Source organism: Ziziphus jujuba, chromosome 3, assembly GCF_031755915.1.
Source record: "Ziziphus jujuba cultivar Dongzao chromosome 3, ASM3175591v1".
Classification (NCBI taxonomy): Eukaryota; Viridiplantae; Streptophyta; class Magnoliopsida; order Rosales; family Rhamnaceae; genus Ziziphus; species Ziziphus jujuba.
In genome coordinates, this window is record NC_083381.1 from 2,289,585 (window position 1) to 2,308,671 (window position 19,087).

The window sequence follows — 19,087 nt, forward strand, 5'->3', positions numbered from 1 at the left end:
CCGGTATTCCCATACACATTTAGCAATGCTTTTTGAAAAGTATCAAGTATTTGCATATACATATAGAGATGGCTTTTAAAAAGGTGTCACCTATTCCTGTCTAGAAACACTTTTACAAAAAGCATTGGCTCTTTCCATATCTAGCGACCCTTTTATCAAAAAAATATTGCCTATTCTCTTATATATAGCAATGTTTTACCTAAAAGCTTCATCTTTCTTTTTTTCATTATTTTATTTTGAATGATGCTTTTAATTTTATTAAATTAGGATTTTTTATAACTAGCTCCATACCAAATAATTAATAGACAACAAACTTCAAATAAACATTTGCATAACAAAATAATATTTCACATAAATTAAATATTAACTCATATAATAATTTTACTATTTGATCAACTATTGTATATACTTATGTACAAACAAAAGCAATTAAACTACTATACTCATTAAGATGAAAGGTTTGAGATAAAAATTGATGCTCATTCAGCTCTAAACTGGTTGACATCACCTTGTGATCAAGTTACACCCTCATACTACATATGAAAAAATTATGTTAAAAAATTATTAAAACGTCTGCATTGTAGAGTTCCATATCTTTCATAGACACGCTTTAGAATTTTAAATGTACGCAGCTTTAAAATCCTCTAAGCAAATTAACTAGCATTTTCGAAAGAGGTACACATAATAGATTGTTAGAATTGGTATTAGATCTCTGTCTAAGTCGGAACCAATATATGAACTTGACAATATGAAGTGACAATCATAATGCGTTTATAATTGTATGATTTGAATGTTTTTATTTTTCATTTTTTTGGAATATATTTTATGATGTTATCATCATTGATCCACAATCATAACGGATCTAACTTATCACTTGCTTTTCCATTTTTTTGCATTCAAGAGAGAGGCATTTCTTGATAGATTTTACTAAATATATATGAGATAATCGCACACAAACACAGTGAATAAATTGATCATTCTTCTAAATATCATATTATCCAATAGCAGGGAGTCTTAGGATTTAGAAAAATATAGTTCATTATAGTTTGTTTCGAACTTCTTACTAAAAATTCCCATATGTTTTGAAACTTGCACAACAATAAACAATCAGTGTGCAAGAGGCTGCTGCCATATAGGCATCTCTCTCAACCTATTCTCTTTCTCCTAGATCAAACATAATAATACCACGATAACTCCAATTAAATAACCCCATATCTTTTTATAACAAACACAGAATAATAATAATTAATAATAATAAATTTATAAAATAAAGATGAGTCTATAAACTTGTTAGGGTTTACAATTGGGCCATGACATAAATATAAGATTTCTTTGGCACAATGGGTCAACCAAAGAATAAATAAAAAATGGCACCAATGAGTCTTATTGCAATGTCAGTTAAATAAGGTGTCATATCTCATCATTAGGTCAGCAAGACCTTGTAAGTGGATTAATCTGATTATGTCCAATCCCTATAATTATTCTAACATTTGTTTGTCAAAAATAGACATAAGAGTGGAGATGATCCATGGCTATTACCTAAGTAAGGCCATAAGTACTGTGATAGATGGTGGGCGTCATGGGTCATGGTTATTGCTGTTTGGGAGTTGAGTCTTCTCGGATGAGGTTCACATGGTTGGGTGTGAGTTTCTTACTCAATTCACATGACTAATGAGGATTTTGTATCATTACTAGATGATTGGAAAGGTTAAGTATTGCGTCTTAGCTTGGAGATGATGCTCATTGTTTTAATGCTAAGTGCATCATTGGCTTCTAATTTGGGACAGTTTATGTTTGCTTCCAAGCCGTATGATGATTTATCTAGTTTTGGTCTTCATTGATGAAGTTTGATTTCAAGTTTGGGGATGGATTAGCTTCTTTAAATTTAATGGCTCCTTCTAGGGCAAGCTTTTTTTCTATTTGGACGTTGAATTTTAGGTTTTTTGGCTCAAGTTTCTAGATGATCTTACTTATAGTAAGGCTATCCTTCTGATTTGTTTTTTCTTCTTCTTTTTATGTATTGTACTTTTTTCTTATTTTTTAATAAATTTGTTCCGGATTGTCTAGGGTATCCATCCTCATTAAAAATGGAGATTAAATGTAAAGCCCCAAAATAATTTATCAAAAAAGAAAAAATGTGAAGCCTCAAAATATAAAAGAGGTGAAATGGGCCAAAAAAATATAATAAAAGGGAAAGATCACAAATGCACATGCCTCTCTAAACACATGATTTTGCCCACCATTCACTTACTCTAATGGATGAATTACCAATTATTCCTCTTTTTATTGATGGACTGATAGAGGGATCTCTTCTTCTCTCACACTGTTTTTAGAGAATGAATATATATATATATATATATATATATATATATATATATATATAAAGAAAGAGAGAGAGGGGATTACTTCATCCATGACTACAAAATTTGCTTTCTTTCCACCAAACTCACCTTTATACGAAGTGATTAAAATGATGCTACTGAATTTTTGCTTCTTAATCTTTTTCTCCACCGTGAAAATATCGACATTTTGAAGCTTTCCACCCATGGAACAAAACATACTTCAATTTGAAAGTCCAAACTGTGCAAATAGATGTGTATTAAATAAATCACATGAAAAGAAAATTAAAAAAAAATAATAAAAAAAATCCTAATAACAGTTAACTAATCAATTAATCAAACAAAGGAAAATATGCAAAAAAATTCAAAAAAATAACAAAAAAGCCACATTACTTCGGGGTTAAAGATGATATACACCCCGCCCGTATAGTAGGGATGGTGTAGGGAGGGAGCGGGATGACCAAGTAGTGGAGGGGTCAAGTAGTCTTACTTAATTTTAGGGATAAATAACTTTTGTAACTTCTAAAATCACTAAATTTCGTTTTGGGATCTCTAAAATCAATTTCTTTACATTGATATGTTCTATTTTCAAAATCTTTACAAATCGGTTCAATTCAATCAAAAATTCTAAAAAATTCTAAAAATCCAAAAAAATACTAGATGCTCAAAAAGAATTTATGAGTCCAAAAAAATACCGGATGATAAAAAAATTTCCAAGAGAATGATAAAAAATACTAGATGTTCAAAAAGTTTCCAAAAACCCAAAAAAATATTATATGGTTAAAGAAAATTTTGAAAGCCTAAAACGAATCCTAGATGTTCAAAAAAAATTCTGAGAGCCAAAAAAAAACAAAAATTACTAGATATTCAAAAAAATCAAAGAGCCTAAAAGCAATACTAGATGTTCAAAAAAAATTTTAAGAGCCCAAAAAAATACCAAATGGTTAAAAAATTTTGAGTGCTCAAAAAAATATAAAATGTTCACAAAAATTATGAGAGCTCAAAAAAATACTAGATGGTCAAAAAAATTTCGAGTGCCTAAACAAATAACATATAGTAAAAAATTATTCAAAGAACTTGGAACTGTTTTGTACTATCTGTTATTTTGTTGAGCACTCAAAATTTTTTTAATGATCTAATATTTTTTTTCAAGCCTTTAGAAAAAAATTTTATCATATGATATTTTTAATGTCCTCTCTCAAAATTTTATTTACCATCTAATATTTTTTTGGCCCCTAAGGTTTTTTTATTATCTGGAATTCTTTTTTGGACACTCAAAATTTTTTTAATCATCTAACAATTTTTTCAGACTTTCAAAATTGTTTGAACATCTAGTACTCTTATCATGCTCTTGGAATTTTTGAAGTTTCAAAATTTTTTAAACATTTTATTTTTTTAGGTCGCTTGAAATGTTTTTTACCATCTGTTTTTTTTTTTTTTTTTTTGCCATCTAATTTTTTTCCAACTCTTAGATTTTTTTAACATTTGATTTTTTTGGGGTCTCATGATTTTTTTTTTAATATTTGGTATTTTTATCATGTTTTTAAAATTTTTTAACCATCTGATTTTTTTTCTTTTTAAGGATTCTCAAATTTTTTATAACATCTGGTATTTTTTAAGGCTGTCAAATTTTTTTTACTATCTGATATTTTTATCGTATTCTTAAAATATTTTTTTAGCATCTATTTTTTTTTTTCAAGCTTTTAGATTTGTTAAACATTTGGTATTTTTTTTATCTCTTTGTTTTGAATATCTAGTATTTTTTATTGTGCCCTTTAAATTTTTTTTTAATTATCTGTTTTTTTTTTAATTTTTTTTTTTAACCATATATAAATTTTTTGGACTTTCGAGTTTTCTTTTTGGACATCTAATATTTTTTTTGGGCTTCCAAATTTTTTTAAATTTTTAAGTGTGAAAATATCAAAAATAAATTAAAAGAATCAGATTTGGAGGTCACATGTACTGCACATGTCCCAAATTTAACGGTTTTCGTTAATTTTAACCAAATTGGACCAATTTGTAAAGATTTTAAAAATAAATGGTATTAATGTGAGAAAAATAATTTTAAAGATCCCGAAATGAAATTCAATGATTTTAGAAAGTACTACTAAATGAATTCATCCGTTAATTTTATATACACACAGCTTCCATAGTAAGGATCTCTCAAGATGTGTTATGAAGGGAGAGATGTAAACAAAATCGAGTTTCCTACTTTGGTCTTTAAACTATATTGTATTTCCCATTTTGGTCGCTTAAATATAATGTTTTTTTTTTTTTTTCAGTATAATCCATAAAACCCCCTACAACTTCAAGCAAGACTACCTCGTCCCCTGTCCGCCTTATCCCTATCATAGAGGTGGAATGGATCATCTTCAACCTTGAACTAATATGATTTTTCTTTTTTCAGATTTTCCTTTTTTTATTTTTTTATTTTTATATTTTCTTCCAACAATTTGCAAATAAAATTAAAATTATTATTAAACTAAAAGAAATCCAGTAACATTAGGCTTTTTCCCCCTTTTTTTTTAAAAAAAAAAAATTATACCCATTTTTACCTTAAAAAATGGGAGTTTTTCCTCCTTTTTTTTCTTAAATTTTTTTTTAACCCTCTTCTTCAAGAACCTATAACACAATTTAATGCGAAAAAACAAAATCCATAGAACAACCTAATAAATAACCCCCACAAACCCTTCTAGATCTTCCAACTGCATATTTTGAAATGCCGTTAAAGCCAATAAATTAAAATCCAAACAACTCTATCAACATCCACTTCCCTTCTCACTCTCTATCCCTTGCCAAAAGAGACTTTTCAATAGTAACTGTGCGAAAACAATACCAATGAGCATTTGCCTTTGGGCCCAAAACCCAGTTAAAAATTCAACGGTTTTCTTTTTTCTTTTCTTGGAATTTATTTAACTAAAGCATTGGATTTTTTTTTTTTTTTACTAAAAAAGTAAACATAGATATAGAGGAGGAAAAAAAAAAAAAAAAAAGCTAGAGAGAGTGTGAGAAATAAAAATCTTTTTTGAAGGGTATATATCATATTTCCTTAGGTAGGACAATCGGATGGTGTACAAAAATATATGTTTATACATGTATAAAAACATAGTGTGAATAGTAAACATATACCGTTTTTTATCAATTCTAATATAAATCTTATTATTTGTTATCACTGACGACGATCATAATTTTATATGTTAAATTTTAATTGAAGTATTTCATTATATTATTTTTTATTTCTAACACATTATAAATGAACTTTTTAATTGTATCTGTTTAAATTATTATTTGGTATGTAAATCCTATTGATAATCATGTATTAATAATGACAAATAGTATTTTCTCTATAATCTTCTTATGTGGAATCAGAGCCCCAAATACTCTCACTAGCCTTTTTTGTTGTCTTTTATTTTTTTTATCAATTCCATAATTTATATTTTGGTTATTTAAATAAAAATTGAGTTTTCCTTTTGTACTTGATAGTGAATTCCTCTTACAAATAATAAAGCTACAATACTTGCCTGAAGGTTACAATACCTGTCTGAAGGCTGCAATACCTACCTAAAGGCTAATACAATTGCTCAAAAGCTATAATACCCAATATACCATATGACATATCAAAGCATAGTCCCTTGAGGTCGGTCAATTGTAAATATGCTACTACCAATACGGCAAGAGGTGGTTGCCTATGAAAGTCATCGAACCTGCTAATTTCGTAGGCAGTAGAGATACAATGCTAACATCTCCATGGGCCTAATTAGGTCGCTGCCCCAGTATGATATAGTACACCTAGCACATAACATAATATATATATATATATATATATATTGAAAGAACACCTAATACACCATACGATATATCAGTGATACCAAGTGATGCTTGGTGTTCCAAATACCACTTGATAAGTGTGGGGAGAAAAGAACCTACACCCAGCCCTATTAGCGTCTCAATAGTGCCGGTACTAAATAACCTATCATCCTACGACCAAGAGAGTGTGGCTAATGTCTTCATAGTAGAAATACTTGCCTACTACCACTCATCTTAACGCCCATAGGAATGGATAAATCTGCAATTCTTCGGCTGTAGCGAGGGCGACTGATGTTATCACCGTAAAATACCTACCTAACTTCACTCACCACAGCACACAAAAAATGGCTAAATATAACATACATGCTAATCCATAAACATAATAGTATAAAACACCAGTACTATATAGTGCATCTACAAACTAACTAATCATATAAAAATACACTATTACGAAAATATTAATTCCTCGTAATTACATTTTTAAAACCATTATTAAATGTTTTAAACAAATAAATAAATAAATAGATAAGTAAGTAAATAAATATTTATGAAATCCAAAAGATAAATTTTATGGAAATATACAACGGTAAGTCATTTTAGTATTAAGCATTTTTACAACTTTTAATTTTCTTATATCAGCACAAATAAATAAATAAATAATTACTAATAATTAACCTTACAAAAATCATATACATGTATTCATTTATACTCATATATATATATATATATATATATAAATATATAAACATATACGAACATATTTTAATAACATATACACTTTATCCAAACTATATTTCTGATAGCTCATTTCGCAATTAAACCCATAAATAAACTAATGAAGCTATTTTTAAATCAACATAAACATCAAAAATCATTTTTTAGAATTTTATAAATTACTCAATTAACATTAATTTTTTAAATAACCATTTTAAACCCAACTTTTAATAATAACTAAGTAAATGAATAATTATAAATACATATTTACTTACACACATACACATATATCTATAAATATATACATATAGGTGAATATAAATAGATAATCTTATAAATCATAAATAAATGTATATATACCTGTGGCTAAACATAGCTTGACACTGTATATATATATGTCTATATACATATATACATATATACACATGAATAGATATTACATTAGATCCAAAACGGATAATAGACCTTAAATCATCCTTTCTAAGTAATACATTTTAAAACGTAGATCACCAAGAACAAATAAATAAACTGTGATTCGGCTTTGATGAATGCCATTGAGAAGGTATTTCCTTTAATGAATGCCATTGAAACTTCTACGAAGATGTATATTCATCTAGAGGGTGATTGGGTTCTACAACAACGATATTATAGCAATTTGGATGTTGATATTTCAAGATTATGGTTATCTAGTATGACAAACAGTAATTACGACAAGAGCCTGCTGATGTGGCATGTTGCTACTGAGCTCTGCTACTACACTGATGATGAGAACATTGCTGATAAAAAGTATCGTGAATGCAGTAAGCTTGTATCAGATTACCTGACATACCTGTTGGTCGAGACGCTAAAATGATACCATCAATGGCAGGTATTGCGAGGGCAATTTCCTAGAATCCTGTTGAGGAAGCAAAAATACTTCTCCACCAACAGAAATTTTCTTACCTTAATGAGGAATGTCACAGCCGAGCCTGTCATCTTATCCTTGCATACAATACAATGCTACTTTGACCATCCAGCATATGAGAGGATCTGGATCTGTGCTTTCTGATGCATGTCAGCTTGCCGAGATGCTGAAAGAGTTGGGGAGCCAGAAATGGGAGATGATATACAGTGTATTAGTGGAAATGTTGTGTTACGCAGCATGTAATTGCAAGGCAACTATCCATTACCAGCAACTAAGTGAAGGTGGGCAACTCCTTGCTTTTGTTTGGTTGTTAATGATCCCTTTTGGCTTGTCGGACCTCTATCAAGCAAGTGACGAAAGAATTACAAGAGCAAAATGATTGTTAAGCTCTTGTAAATGAGTATCCGCGGTCTCATACTTATCACAGCTTTTTGAAGTCCCTGCAGCATTTTGTAAAAGGTGACTGGGACTTTTAATCTTTTTCTTAGGCATGTGGAACACTCTGGAAAAGTCTGTAATAACATTTATTCATGCTTCATTAATTTGGAGGAAAACCCAGTGTTATGAACATGTAATAATTTCAGCACCAGTAGCAAAATGCAAGACAAAGAAACCTCAATTCAGTTATCAAACAAAGACGCCCAATACGCAATGAAGGTATAATCAAATGCGAGAAAACAAGCCCATCAGATATTAATAAGCTATGAAAGCAAACATGCAATTCAATATTCTGAAGATATGAAAACCTTAACTGTCTTGAGCAATGATTGATTGTATAATCAAGGTCCCCATATCAAGAAGTTCATGAAAACGAACATGAATAGGTCAATGCCATAATTTAAAAGTATGTTAGCATAATTGCAAAATAATTGCTAAACTCCTGCCCAAGCCAGTATAAACTTTTTTTTTTTTACTTTTTTAATATAAATCCAATACAACATCTATGCAGACTCTGATTTAAGCTCTGCAGAGCATCGTCACCCTATTTTTGCTATAACTACAACATTCTCGATATCTACTTAAGGACCGATACACTGACATTCATGGGGTTTCCTACGGGTCATATTTTCTCTTCCTCTTCAGAATTTTCTAACTATATAACAAATCCATGAAAATAGCACAGCCAACTTCAAAATGGTAGTTTTATTGGCTTATAGGGATAACTTGGTCCCAAAGAGTGATAATTTCCCATCTCATAATTTGGCAAAAAGCCAAATTGTGAAGTGGACAGACCTAACCGTCCAGTTATGTTCGCCAAAATGCCCCTCATACCCCCTTAGTATAGTTACATGACCTCATTCAAAGTGGAAAACCCATGAAGGATCATGAAAACTTTTTTGAAAGTAGAAAGAAAAATTCAACACAATCTCATCATCTGAACTGTTATGGGCTTCCTGTCAAAAAACAATTGCTACTGCCAAGAAACGATATGTATTCATACCAAGAAAGGAAATGTTTTTCGAGTTGTTTCAATGGCTTTGCTGATGATTGGCCTCATGTATTGTTCTCTGGTCGTGAACAAACACCATGATTTTCGTATATTTGATGTTCACATTACCTATGCCTTGCTCATTAATGCCATTTGCCTTGATGCAATATTGTTTTTAATGCGCATCCTTTCTGATTAGACCATTGTGGCTTTCAAAAGCAAAGCTTCCTCCTCCTTTCTAGCTGAATTACTCAAGGATCTCATTCCCTTTGAATGGTACGGCAGGTTTAGAAATACATTGAGAAATAAGTACTTGGTACCGTCTACTCGATTTCTGTTTCCTTGATGGTCTGAAACTGGCCCAGGGTTTGGCTTCACCGGCTGTTGCCTAAAGAAAATCCTTAGATGTGGCCTTAAGAAATTTTCATGTGGAACTAAAAACATATCCAACAACGAGTCACTGACTATAAAAAAAATGGAGTTATCATCTTTCTTGTGCTGCACCAGAAATCTTCGGTTGCCAGTGACACTAGAAAATCTAGAGGTGATTGGGTTCTACAACAACAATTTATAGCAATATGGATACTGATATTTCAAGAATATTGTTGTCTACTTTGACAGACAGTGATTACGACCAGAGCCAGCTAAAGCTGCATATCACTACTGAGCTCTGCTATTACACTGATGATGAGAACACCGTTAATAGAGTATCGTGAATGCAGCAAGCTAATATCGGATTACCTGATATAATTGTTACTTGAGAAGCCTAAAATGATATCTAGAATGGCAGGTATTGCCAACGTCAAATTCCTAGAATCCTGTGAGGAAACAGAAATACTTTTTCGCTTACAGGAATTTTCTTACCTTGACGAGGTTGTTATAAAGCCTGTCATCTTATCCTTGCATCGGTTACGTACTGCTATTTTTACCTTCCTGCAAACGGAAGGATCTGGATCTGTGCTTTCTGATGCATGTCAGCAAGCCAAAATGCTAAAAGAGTTGGGGAACAACAAATGGGAGATGATACCATTACTCAAGTGAAGGTGGACAACTCCTTACTTTTGTTGGGTTGCTGATGATGCATTTTGGCTCGTGCGAGCTGTATCAAAGTAGTGATGAGAGAACCAGAAGAGCTAAATGATGTTAAGCTATTTAAACGAGATTCTATGGTCTCCTATTTCTCTGTAAAGGTAATCGAGAGTCTGGAGCAAGACATTGTATTATGAACATGTAATTACAGCATCAGAAGAAAAATCCAAAATAAACAAACCTCATTCAGTAATCAAACAAAAACCCCTGATTAACAATTAAATGAAAGTCCAAGCAGAGAGTTCCAGTCAGTTTTTAAGGTACAACAAAACGCATAAAAAATAAACAAACAAGTAAGCCTGTCAGAGATCAATTCACTATACATGAAAGCAAAAATGCAATTCAATCAGATATGAAAACTGTAACTGTCTTGAACTATGATTTTTAGTATTTTCAAGGTCTCCATATCAATAAGTTAATATAAAAAGAACCTACGGCCAATGAAATAATTTAAAATTATTATAGCATAATTGCAAAATAATTGCAAAAAGCCAGCTCAAGCCATATAAAAACTACTGATTTTTTTTTTTTTTTATGTAATATAAATATAGTATCTATACAGACTCCTATTCAAGCTCTGCAGAGCATCATCAACCTATTTTTGCTATGAATACAACATGCTCCATATCTACTTCTATAAGGACCTATACATTGACATTCATGGGGTTTCATGTGGGTCATATTTTCCTTCCTCATCAGAATTTTCCAACTATATAACAAATCCATGCAAGTAGCACAGCCAACTTCTAAATGGTAGTTTTATTGGCTTATAGGGACAATTTGATCTGAAAGAGTGGTAATTTCCCATCTCATAATTTGGCAGACAGTCAAATTATGAATGGACAGACCTAACTGTCCTATCATGTTCGCCAAAATGCCCCTCATACCCCCTTAGTATAATTACATGACCTCATCCAAAGTACAAAACCCAAGCAGGATCATGAAAACTTTTAAGAAAGTAGAAAGAAAAATTCAACTCCATCTCATCATCCGAGCTGTTATGAACTTCCTGTCAAAAAACAATTGCTACTGCCAGAACTGCTCAGGCCACAAGGCTTGTCGCGAACTTGGAACTTCACAGTACGCGTTCCAATATCGTCTAATATCTCAAGACACTCCTGCAGATCCGATTCACTCACCAACATCACCCATTCCTCTTCATCATCTAAATACTTGAGTTGAAATGTCCCATTTTGCAACTTGAACCGCCGTGCGACTTCCTCATACAGTTGGAAACACCCTGCAGAAGGCTCAAACTTGAACCTGATTGTATCTTCTTTATAAGTAGCTTTCACTGTAATTTTAGATTCACCATCAACACAGTTTCTTTTGCCTTTAGGATGCTTATGCTCATCGAAGCCCTGAGACCCCGATGAGCAGTCGTTCACCATTGAACCAGAACCATTTGATGAGTCAGTCATGCTTGAAGAAGTAGGTTGGTTATGTTCAAGAATCCCATCGTCATCATCCCCTCCTGCATCCATCTCATCAGCAGCAGCCATGGAACTTGAGCTGCGGGATGCAAAGTGCCAATCAGAATTCTCTAATTTCATACTGTACTTGTTTTGACTCAGTTGCTTTACTCCTTTTACAATATAAGAAGGAAGGGAAGCATTTTCAGGACAATTCTGAAGCCTGGTGACAAAGGTACATGGTTGATTTGATCCAGTATCAATTGAAATTGGCATAGAGCTTCCATTAGAATTAAGTATGGGAGTATTAAGCTTCTTGGATTCCATCTCACAAGAATTTTGAATCGGGATGTTTCCACCCACACAATACTCGTCTTCTTCCAGCTTAATTACGAAATCCTCACCCTCAGTAAAAGGCACTGTAGTGGCTTGAACTGCATGCTGGGTAATCAGCTCTGGGTTCCGCATTGATTGGATCTTCTCAGGGAAGAGCAGATTTTTTTGTGTATCAAAATCTTGGATTACAGAGGCTGTTGCCATAAACTCCCCAGTAGTTGGGTCAAACTTCAAACCTCCTTCCACCCCCTTCACAGAATCAAGCACAGACTGTATTTTCCTTAACGAACGATTTACCTTATTTATCTTACGAGATGGCCATCTTGATATTCCATGCTGCCTACAGATCCTTTTCAGTGTAGTAGGACACACTACACAAAAAAATAAAAAATAAAAAATAAAATAAATAAATAAAATTTATATATATAGTACAATTCGCTTAAAATATTATTTGACTTGATTCTATTGTTCAATAAAATGACATAAATCAGTGTCATGTCCCTATCCAATAAAGAAATGTATCCAGAAACTCCTAAATACCCAAAATTTGAAAACATTTTCTTTATACTTGGTAATGCATCAGATTTTTTTGAATGTTTCAATGGAAACATACTGGATATACTAGATGACACTAACATAACAGTAAAAAGTTAATAAATTACAAAGGAAAAATTACTAAGGTTTGTTGGCAAACTTCTTTGACTAATACTTAAATCAGACGTATTTGTTGTTCAAAGGAAAAATTAATTAAAATTACAACTATTAGATAATTGATAACGTACAAGAAAATGATGCATGTAAGAAACTACATTCATTAGCATATTCTACTTTGTCAAGGATATAGCAACTTTGTATTCTAATTTCGTGTATCCATGTTAAGTATTCCAAGAGTGTAAAGAATTAATTTATTTGTGTATCTATCATATTATATCTATAGCCCACCCAAGCTACTCTGGGTTTGGTTTTTGCTCCATTACCTACATAATATAGGAGTAATCTTCTGCTCTTTAATTCTAGAGGAAAAACTTTCTTATGCACGGCACATTCGATTTCAAACGAATTTATCAAAATAAGCTAAGGTAAATGATCAAGTTTATACAGCACTACAAAAATAAATTTACGCTGTATTTTTATAAATATAAATCTGTCATCAATTTGAATTTTTAAATCATGTGCAATAACTTTAAGGGAGAGAGAGAAGAGGAAACCAATGCATAATAACCAGCAATAAACATAAAACTCAGTGCTTTAACAATAAAGCAAACATGGCAGAGTCGCACCTCCAATGCTTTTTGCAGCATCTTTAAGACTTCCAGAGAAGTATTGCTGGAGGACACTCAAGCTCACATTTTTCTCTGCTGTATTTCTCTTTTTCTCCATTTGCCTTCTTGGTCCGCCCACAGCCTACAGAAAGTCAAGACTGTCAGCTCATTCCCCAAATTGTTTGAGACTCACCAAGAACATCTCAAATCTCTGCAGGTAATCAAGTTTAATAAACCCACTGAGAGACATTTTCTTTATAGCGTGAAAACCTTAATGAGAATTGATATTCCCTTTCTTATACTTTCTTCTGCAAACTAATGATGCTTTAGGTTCCCTTTTTTTAAGGCCCAATTACAAAAATATCATACTTATACTACCTCGCAACTAATCTCTATTTTAGGCATGTATTGATTTAATACACATGCATAAGTGCAAGCATGCATACATATACTGGAATATGTATGTATGCATGTATCTATCAGTATAGATAAAGGTATATACTACATACATACAAAGGAGAATACGACACTATTGTCTATCAAATTATTAGAAATATAAAGTTTTCATAATGGAAGTAACTTACATTAAACAGTTTTCTTCCGACTTTAAATATAAATCAACCCAGTCAGATCTCTTAAAGGATAGCAGGACACATTTCGCTTACAGTAATTTAACCCGAAAAGAAAAGGATGCCTCAATTACATTACATAAACAGGTAATAAACTTCTTAAGAGCCACTAAAACCAGCATATGTTAAAAATTAGACAGAATATGACCCAGAAGCATGGAACAAATTACTTGCAAGTATACATAGAAGGACACGGCTTGAAATAATACCTGTTCACAAGGAATATCTGCTTCAATTCCCTCATTCTTTTGGTCAGGAATATTCAAGATCATCCCCTCCATGGAATTCACATCACTATCTGATAATGCATTTTGTGAATTTCCCCTTGACATAATAGGGAAGTTTTGAATTGATCCCTTCTGAAATTCAATATCAGAGAATCCTGCCCCACTTAATTGTGTCTCTGAAACTGTTCTCAAGCTCTTGCATATTCTCTGCATGGTTCTGGAGAGGTTGTTTAACAAAAGTTGTTGCTCCAAAGCCCCCGTCATGTTGACAGGGAGAAATAACTCTAATATGTAATCTTCATCACCTGTGTAGGTGCTCCTTAGCCTGATTGCCACAGCAGCATTCAAACCAAATTTCCGTGCATGATGAACAAGTGGATACTCATATATATTATATGTTTTCACATCAGGAAAGAAGAAGGGAACATTTGATTGAAGGGCTTTTCCAGCTAAACCTTGCCCTTCCTCAAGATAATTTTCCACACATGAACGCACAAAATCTAGCATTGCTCTATCATTGACATAACAAGCCGTTTCCTCAATGCAAAGTATAGATTTTCCATTTGAACTTTTGTTACCCTCTCTAACGTGTAGTCCCATATTTTCTTTACCAGCTCCTTCAGTATAACAACATGGAATCCATGTTAAAGCTAGTGGTAGTCTATGTGCATGACATACAACTCGTAGAACATCAACAATCTCAGCTAATGCATCTTTTTGGTTCTCGGAAAGGCACTGAAAATACAAAGATCAAAGTACGAAATGCATAAGTAACAAAAGTTGCTTACTATTTTGTTTTTTTTTTTCTTTTTTCTTTTGGTGGTAAATGGGAGAGAATCCATGAAAAATAATACAGTGATTTTAATAAGTACCTGGGGAAGAAGCCGAGGAGGCACACTGGTCCTTAAATTCACAGCCTACAAACAATCATGGTTGTAATGGGTCAACTTTATGATTTCACATATAACAATTCAGGAGTTAAATATGAACTGCATACTCAATTTTCAGTAAGTGCTCCTCAAATTGATGCTAAGCATTAAAAATAAATGTCAAAGATAAGGTTCTCAGCCAAATTTTTTAAAGCAGCCGTCTAAGAACTATAAGATGGTTCCAGGAAAAATGATATGAAGAGAATAGTGAAAAATCATTCCTCATACAGGAATATCGGCATGACGTTCAGAATTTAACAGAAAGAAAGGACTCGGATAATTTTAATATGATATTGACATGACATATAAGCATGGACTAAATGCATCGAAAAAGAAAAGGGTGAAACAACAAGAATTACAGATGTCATATGCTTAGAGGGGAGAACTATAAGTTCAAATGATGAACAATTCTGAATAAATGCATCAAATTCAGAAAACACATCCAAGTTTTTACCTTTCAATCATGATTTTATTTCCATAATAGAAACTCGAGAATTTTAAAATAAAAATGTCAAAAATGAGCAAGGATATTTTTTTGGTTATTAAAAAGAGATAGGATATTGCTCCATCAAAACTACGGGTGGCCTCATTTAGTTACCATTGAAATACACACATAAAACAAGATGTCGAAAACAGAAATAGAAAATGAGAAAGAGTTTCACGCGATGTGCAAACTGAGAGAAAACTAGCCTGGAGTGAGCGACAAACAACTTCCATCTCTGAGTCAAAATTGGATTTCTCTTTTGTAGTGACAAGTTCCAAAACTGCACAGCATGACACTTCAGGCTCAGAATCAAAAACTGGTAGGGCAATAGAACCACGGACCTGATGATTATGTGCATGATCTGCCCTCAGATACTCAGTCTTGCTGTAATAACCAACATTCGAAGTCCACTCTGGAATTTTGGACATAAACACACGGCCAGGAAGCCCTGGGAAAGAGCCTTGTTTCCCTTCTGCAGAGAATCTATACAACCTTGACACTTCACGATATCCTGCAAGCATATGATCAAGTAAATAGGGCCGTTCACAAGTGCTCAAGAAGTACTGGTCACCATGCTTCATGGGAACCCAGACTTGCGCCAAAATTCCCCCGCCAGAAGACTCTTTAAACAAGGATAGTGCCTTTAGCATTTTCTCATCAAGTGACACCGCCGGCGGCCTAGAGATAATGGAATTTGCTACATCCACAACATTATTTTGCTGAAAGGAGCCATCGCTTTGTTTTGTAACTGACTCATTAGCAACATTAGAATTTGATGACAAGCCATATTGGTTGTCCACTTGCTGAAACACAGTTTTGTCTCCATAATTAAGGGGACCCTTCTCTAAATTGAAATCTCCACCAGCTTCAGCCACAGGAAGTGACCCAATACTCTGTTCAGTGAAGTTGAAGGCATCCATAGGCGCGTAAGACACCGATGGATATGAAGGCAAGCCATAAGAGGCAGCCATCTGATCTACTGCTGGTGAGCTATCGCACCATCCAGCATAATTATCGAAATCCATGAACTCTGAAATGTTATTGAACATATCCTCTGCCAACGAATTCCTAGTGCCACCATCAAATGAAGCCATACTCTCTACCTGCGCTCTTGAAGATGCCCAATTCTCAATCCCCTTCTCTTTAGATGAAATAGGGTATTCCATTTTCAGGTCAAACTCTTACAATTCCAGTTAAAGTTCTATCCTTCCCTCCTTGTTGTCTTTTCTCCATATGCATACCAAGACTCTTAGCGTTTGTCATCATTTCACCTTTCACTTTATGCTTAGATATCACCTTAACATATCACCAAATACACCAATCAGCACTCAAAGTCTGCACCACCCATAATACAAAATCAGTGTTCTAATCTTTCGCGTATGCAGCACAAAGCAAAGAAAAACAAAAAGGTGGAAAATTTATCACTATTCCACCACATAATAATAATAACAATTATTTATTCGCGAAAAGTTAGTAAAAAATTTATGAGAAAAATGACAAAAGAAAGACACTATCAATATTTATGTTCCCGGGAAACCGCCGTATGTTACTGCAAGAAAAATCCACAGCTCATAATCAGCAAACACTCACAAAACCCATCTCAGATTCGTCCTCACATACACAAATATGCTTATGTATGAATATGTAAGCATGCGTATGCAACATGGGGCATCAAAATTCAACAAAATTGAACAGAAAATGGACCTAAATTAAGCTGAAATTGAACTCAAATGAACCAAATATGAAATCCCAGAAGCCAATTCAGAATTCCCAATTCAAAATTTTCACAAACCCAAAAGCGCAACTCAAACTAATAGCTTCCAAGAAAACCGACCTAGAGCATCTGAAACTTCAAAAAGGAACTCGTCCTTCAAAAGTCAAAGACCTCGAAACTCGGATTGACTGGCATCAAATTCCAATGAACCTAGAGAGAGAGTGAATGACGTGTGAATTTTCCAAAAAAAGCAAACCCTAAGCGTTGGGTTGGTAGAGTTGATGGCTTTATGGAGGGTTAGCATTCAGAGAGTGGAGCTTACCAAAGTTACCAAAAATAGCAAGTCTCTGTTTTTTCTTTTTTCTCTTCTCTTTTTTTTTGGGGGGGTATAAACAATATATGTATATATATATATACTAGAGCTTACAAATAACTTTCTCTCTCTTTTTCTTTAATCTCCAAAAGAGAAAAAAAAACGAGTTGGAACCGAACAGAGGATTTTGGTGTTAAAAAATGGAAAGAAGAAAAAATTGAAACGAAATCCAATTGCAGAACACTGTTTGGCTTTTAAGAAATGCAAATTTAGTTGGTCCAAGCCAACTTGCCCATGATTTTCTATTTCCAAAATTACCCTCCACTTTTTCATAAGAAAATTAGAGAACAATTATCTTTTTCTTTTCTATCCACTTTTTCATAAGAAAATTAGAGAACAATTATCTTCTTTTTTTTTTTTTTATGAATAACTCTCTCTCTCTCTCTCTCTCTCTCTCTGAGCAGGATGTGTAGGTTATTTTTGCTTTTTTTATGTATTTAATTTTTAGAAATTTTATACTTGCATTTTTAGAAAAATTATAAAGATATTCATCAAAAATTTTTAAAAAATTAATATTTTTTATTTATTAATCCATTTAAAAATTTATATTTTATTTATATTTGAATTATATAAATATATTAATTAATAATACATTATAACAGATATCACTTTTTAAATATTTTTTAACAACATTTTGATATTTTAGCATTCCTATTATAAAAATATCAAATAGTGTTTTGGTTAAAAACTTTTAAAATTTCGACACCAATATATCATGTAAGATATTTGTATGATCTATTATTACTAGGTGGATATTAGAACATTTTTAAAAATATCACCAAAAAAAAATATTTATGTGTACAGTTTTTTAAAGTGCAAGGGTATTAGACAGAGCTAAAATTTTAGGTTATAGATCATGTCTTCAATTTTTTTTTTTTTTTCAAATTTCTATGTGGTAATAATATGTTAGATGTTAGGTGATACCTTGTTGTCAAATCTGTCAAAAAGCTAAAAGGATGAAAATAAATAAATTATAAGAGATGGATCTATTTGATATTTTCACAAAATATAGAGCTGACATTGCTTTAGAAAATTGTAGAGCGACAATATTCTTCTACAATTTAGTTATCTGCAAAAGAATTTTATGTAATTAAAATAATTTTTTGTGAACGTTTTTGTTTAAACTTTTGGTTTGTGGTCATTTTGTATTCGGTAAACTTCATTTAAACCCTTCAATTTTAACATATATAATTATATTTAAATACCACATTTTTTTAAATTATTTTTTTTTTAATTTTTTATATTTATTAAAATAGATCCATTTATAACTTTTTTTTCCAATTAAAGGTCATAGAAAAAAATTAAAAAATTAATATTTTATAATTGAATAATATTGTAAAAATATAATTATAATATTTAAGTGTTAAAATTAACTATTAAAAACTAATAAATGAGATTTAAATGATGTTTCCAAAAATATAGAGTTTAATTGTAATTAA

The 19,087-nt window shown here is 32.1% G+C and overlaps 1 protein-coding gene across 5 annotated transcripts; it reads right to left on the bottom strand.

The window, feature by feature from the left end:
* Positions 1-10,781: 10,781 nt before the first annotated feature.
* Positions 10,782-17,799, bottom strand: LOC107403836 (protein NLP9). Of its 5 annotated transcripts, none has more exons than XM_025068392.3 (7): positions 17,598-17,799; positions 17,396-17,485; positions 15,768-16,857; positions 15,021-15,065; positions 14,131-14,883; positions 13,311-13,434; positions 10,782-12,401 (listed from the first exon to the last, which is right to left on the bottom strand). In XM_025068392.3, exons 3-7 carry the CDS (start codon positions 16,725-16,727, stop codon positions 11,281-11,283), a joined length of 3,003 nt encoding a protein of 1,000 aa, XP_024924160.3. In that variant the 5' UTR covers positions 16,728-16,857; positions 17,396-17,485; positions 17,598-17,799; the 3' UTR covers positions 10,782-11,280. The 5 variants fall into 5 exon arrangements, with proteins under 5 accessions (XP_024924160.3, XP_015866231.3, XP_015866233.3 ...); XM_016010745.4 differs by having other exon boundaries at positions 15,768-16,896; XM_016010747.4 differs by lacking the exon at positions 17,396-17,485 and having other exon boundaries at positions 15,768-16,896.
* Between the last annotated feature and the right edge of the window lie 1,288 nt (positions 17,800-19,087).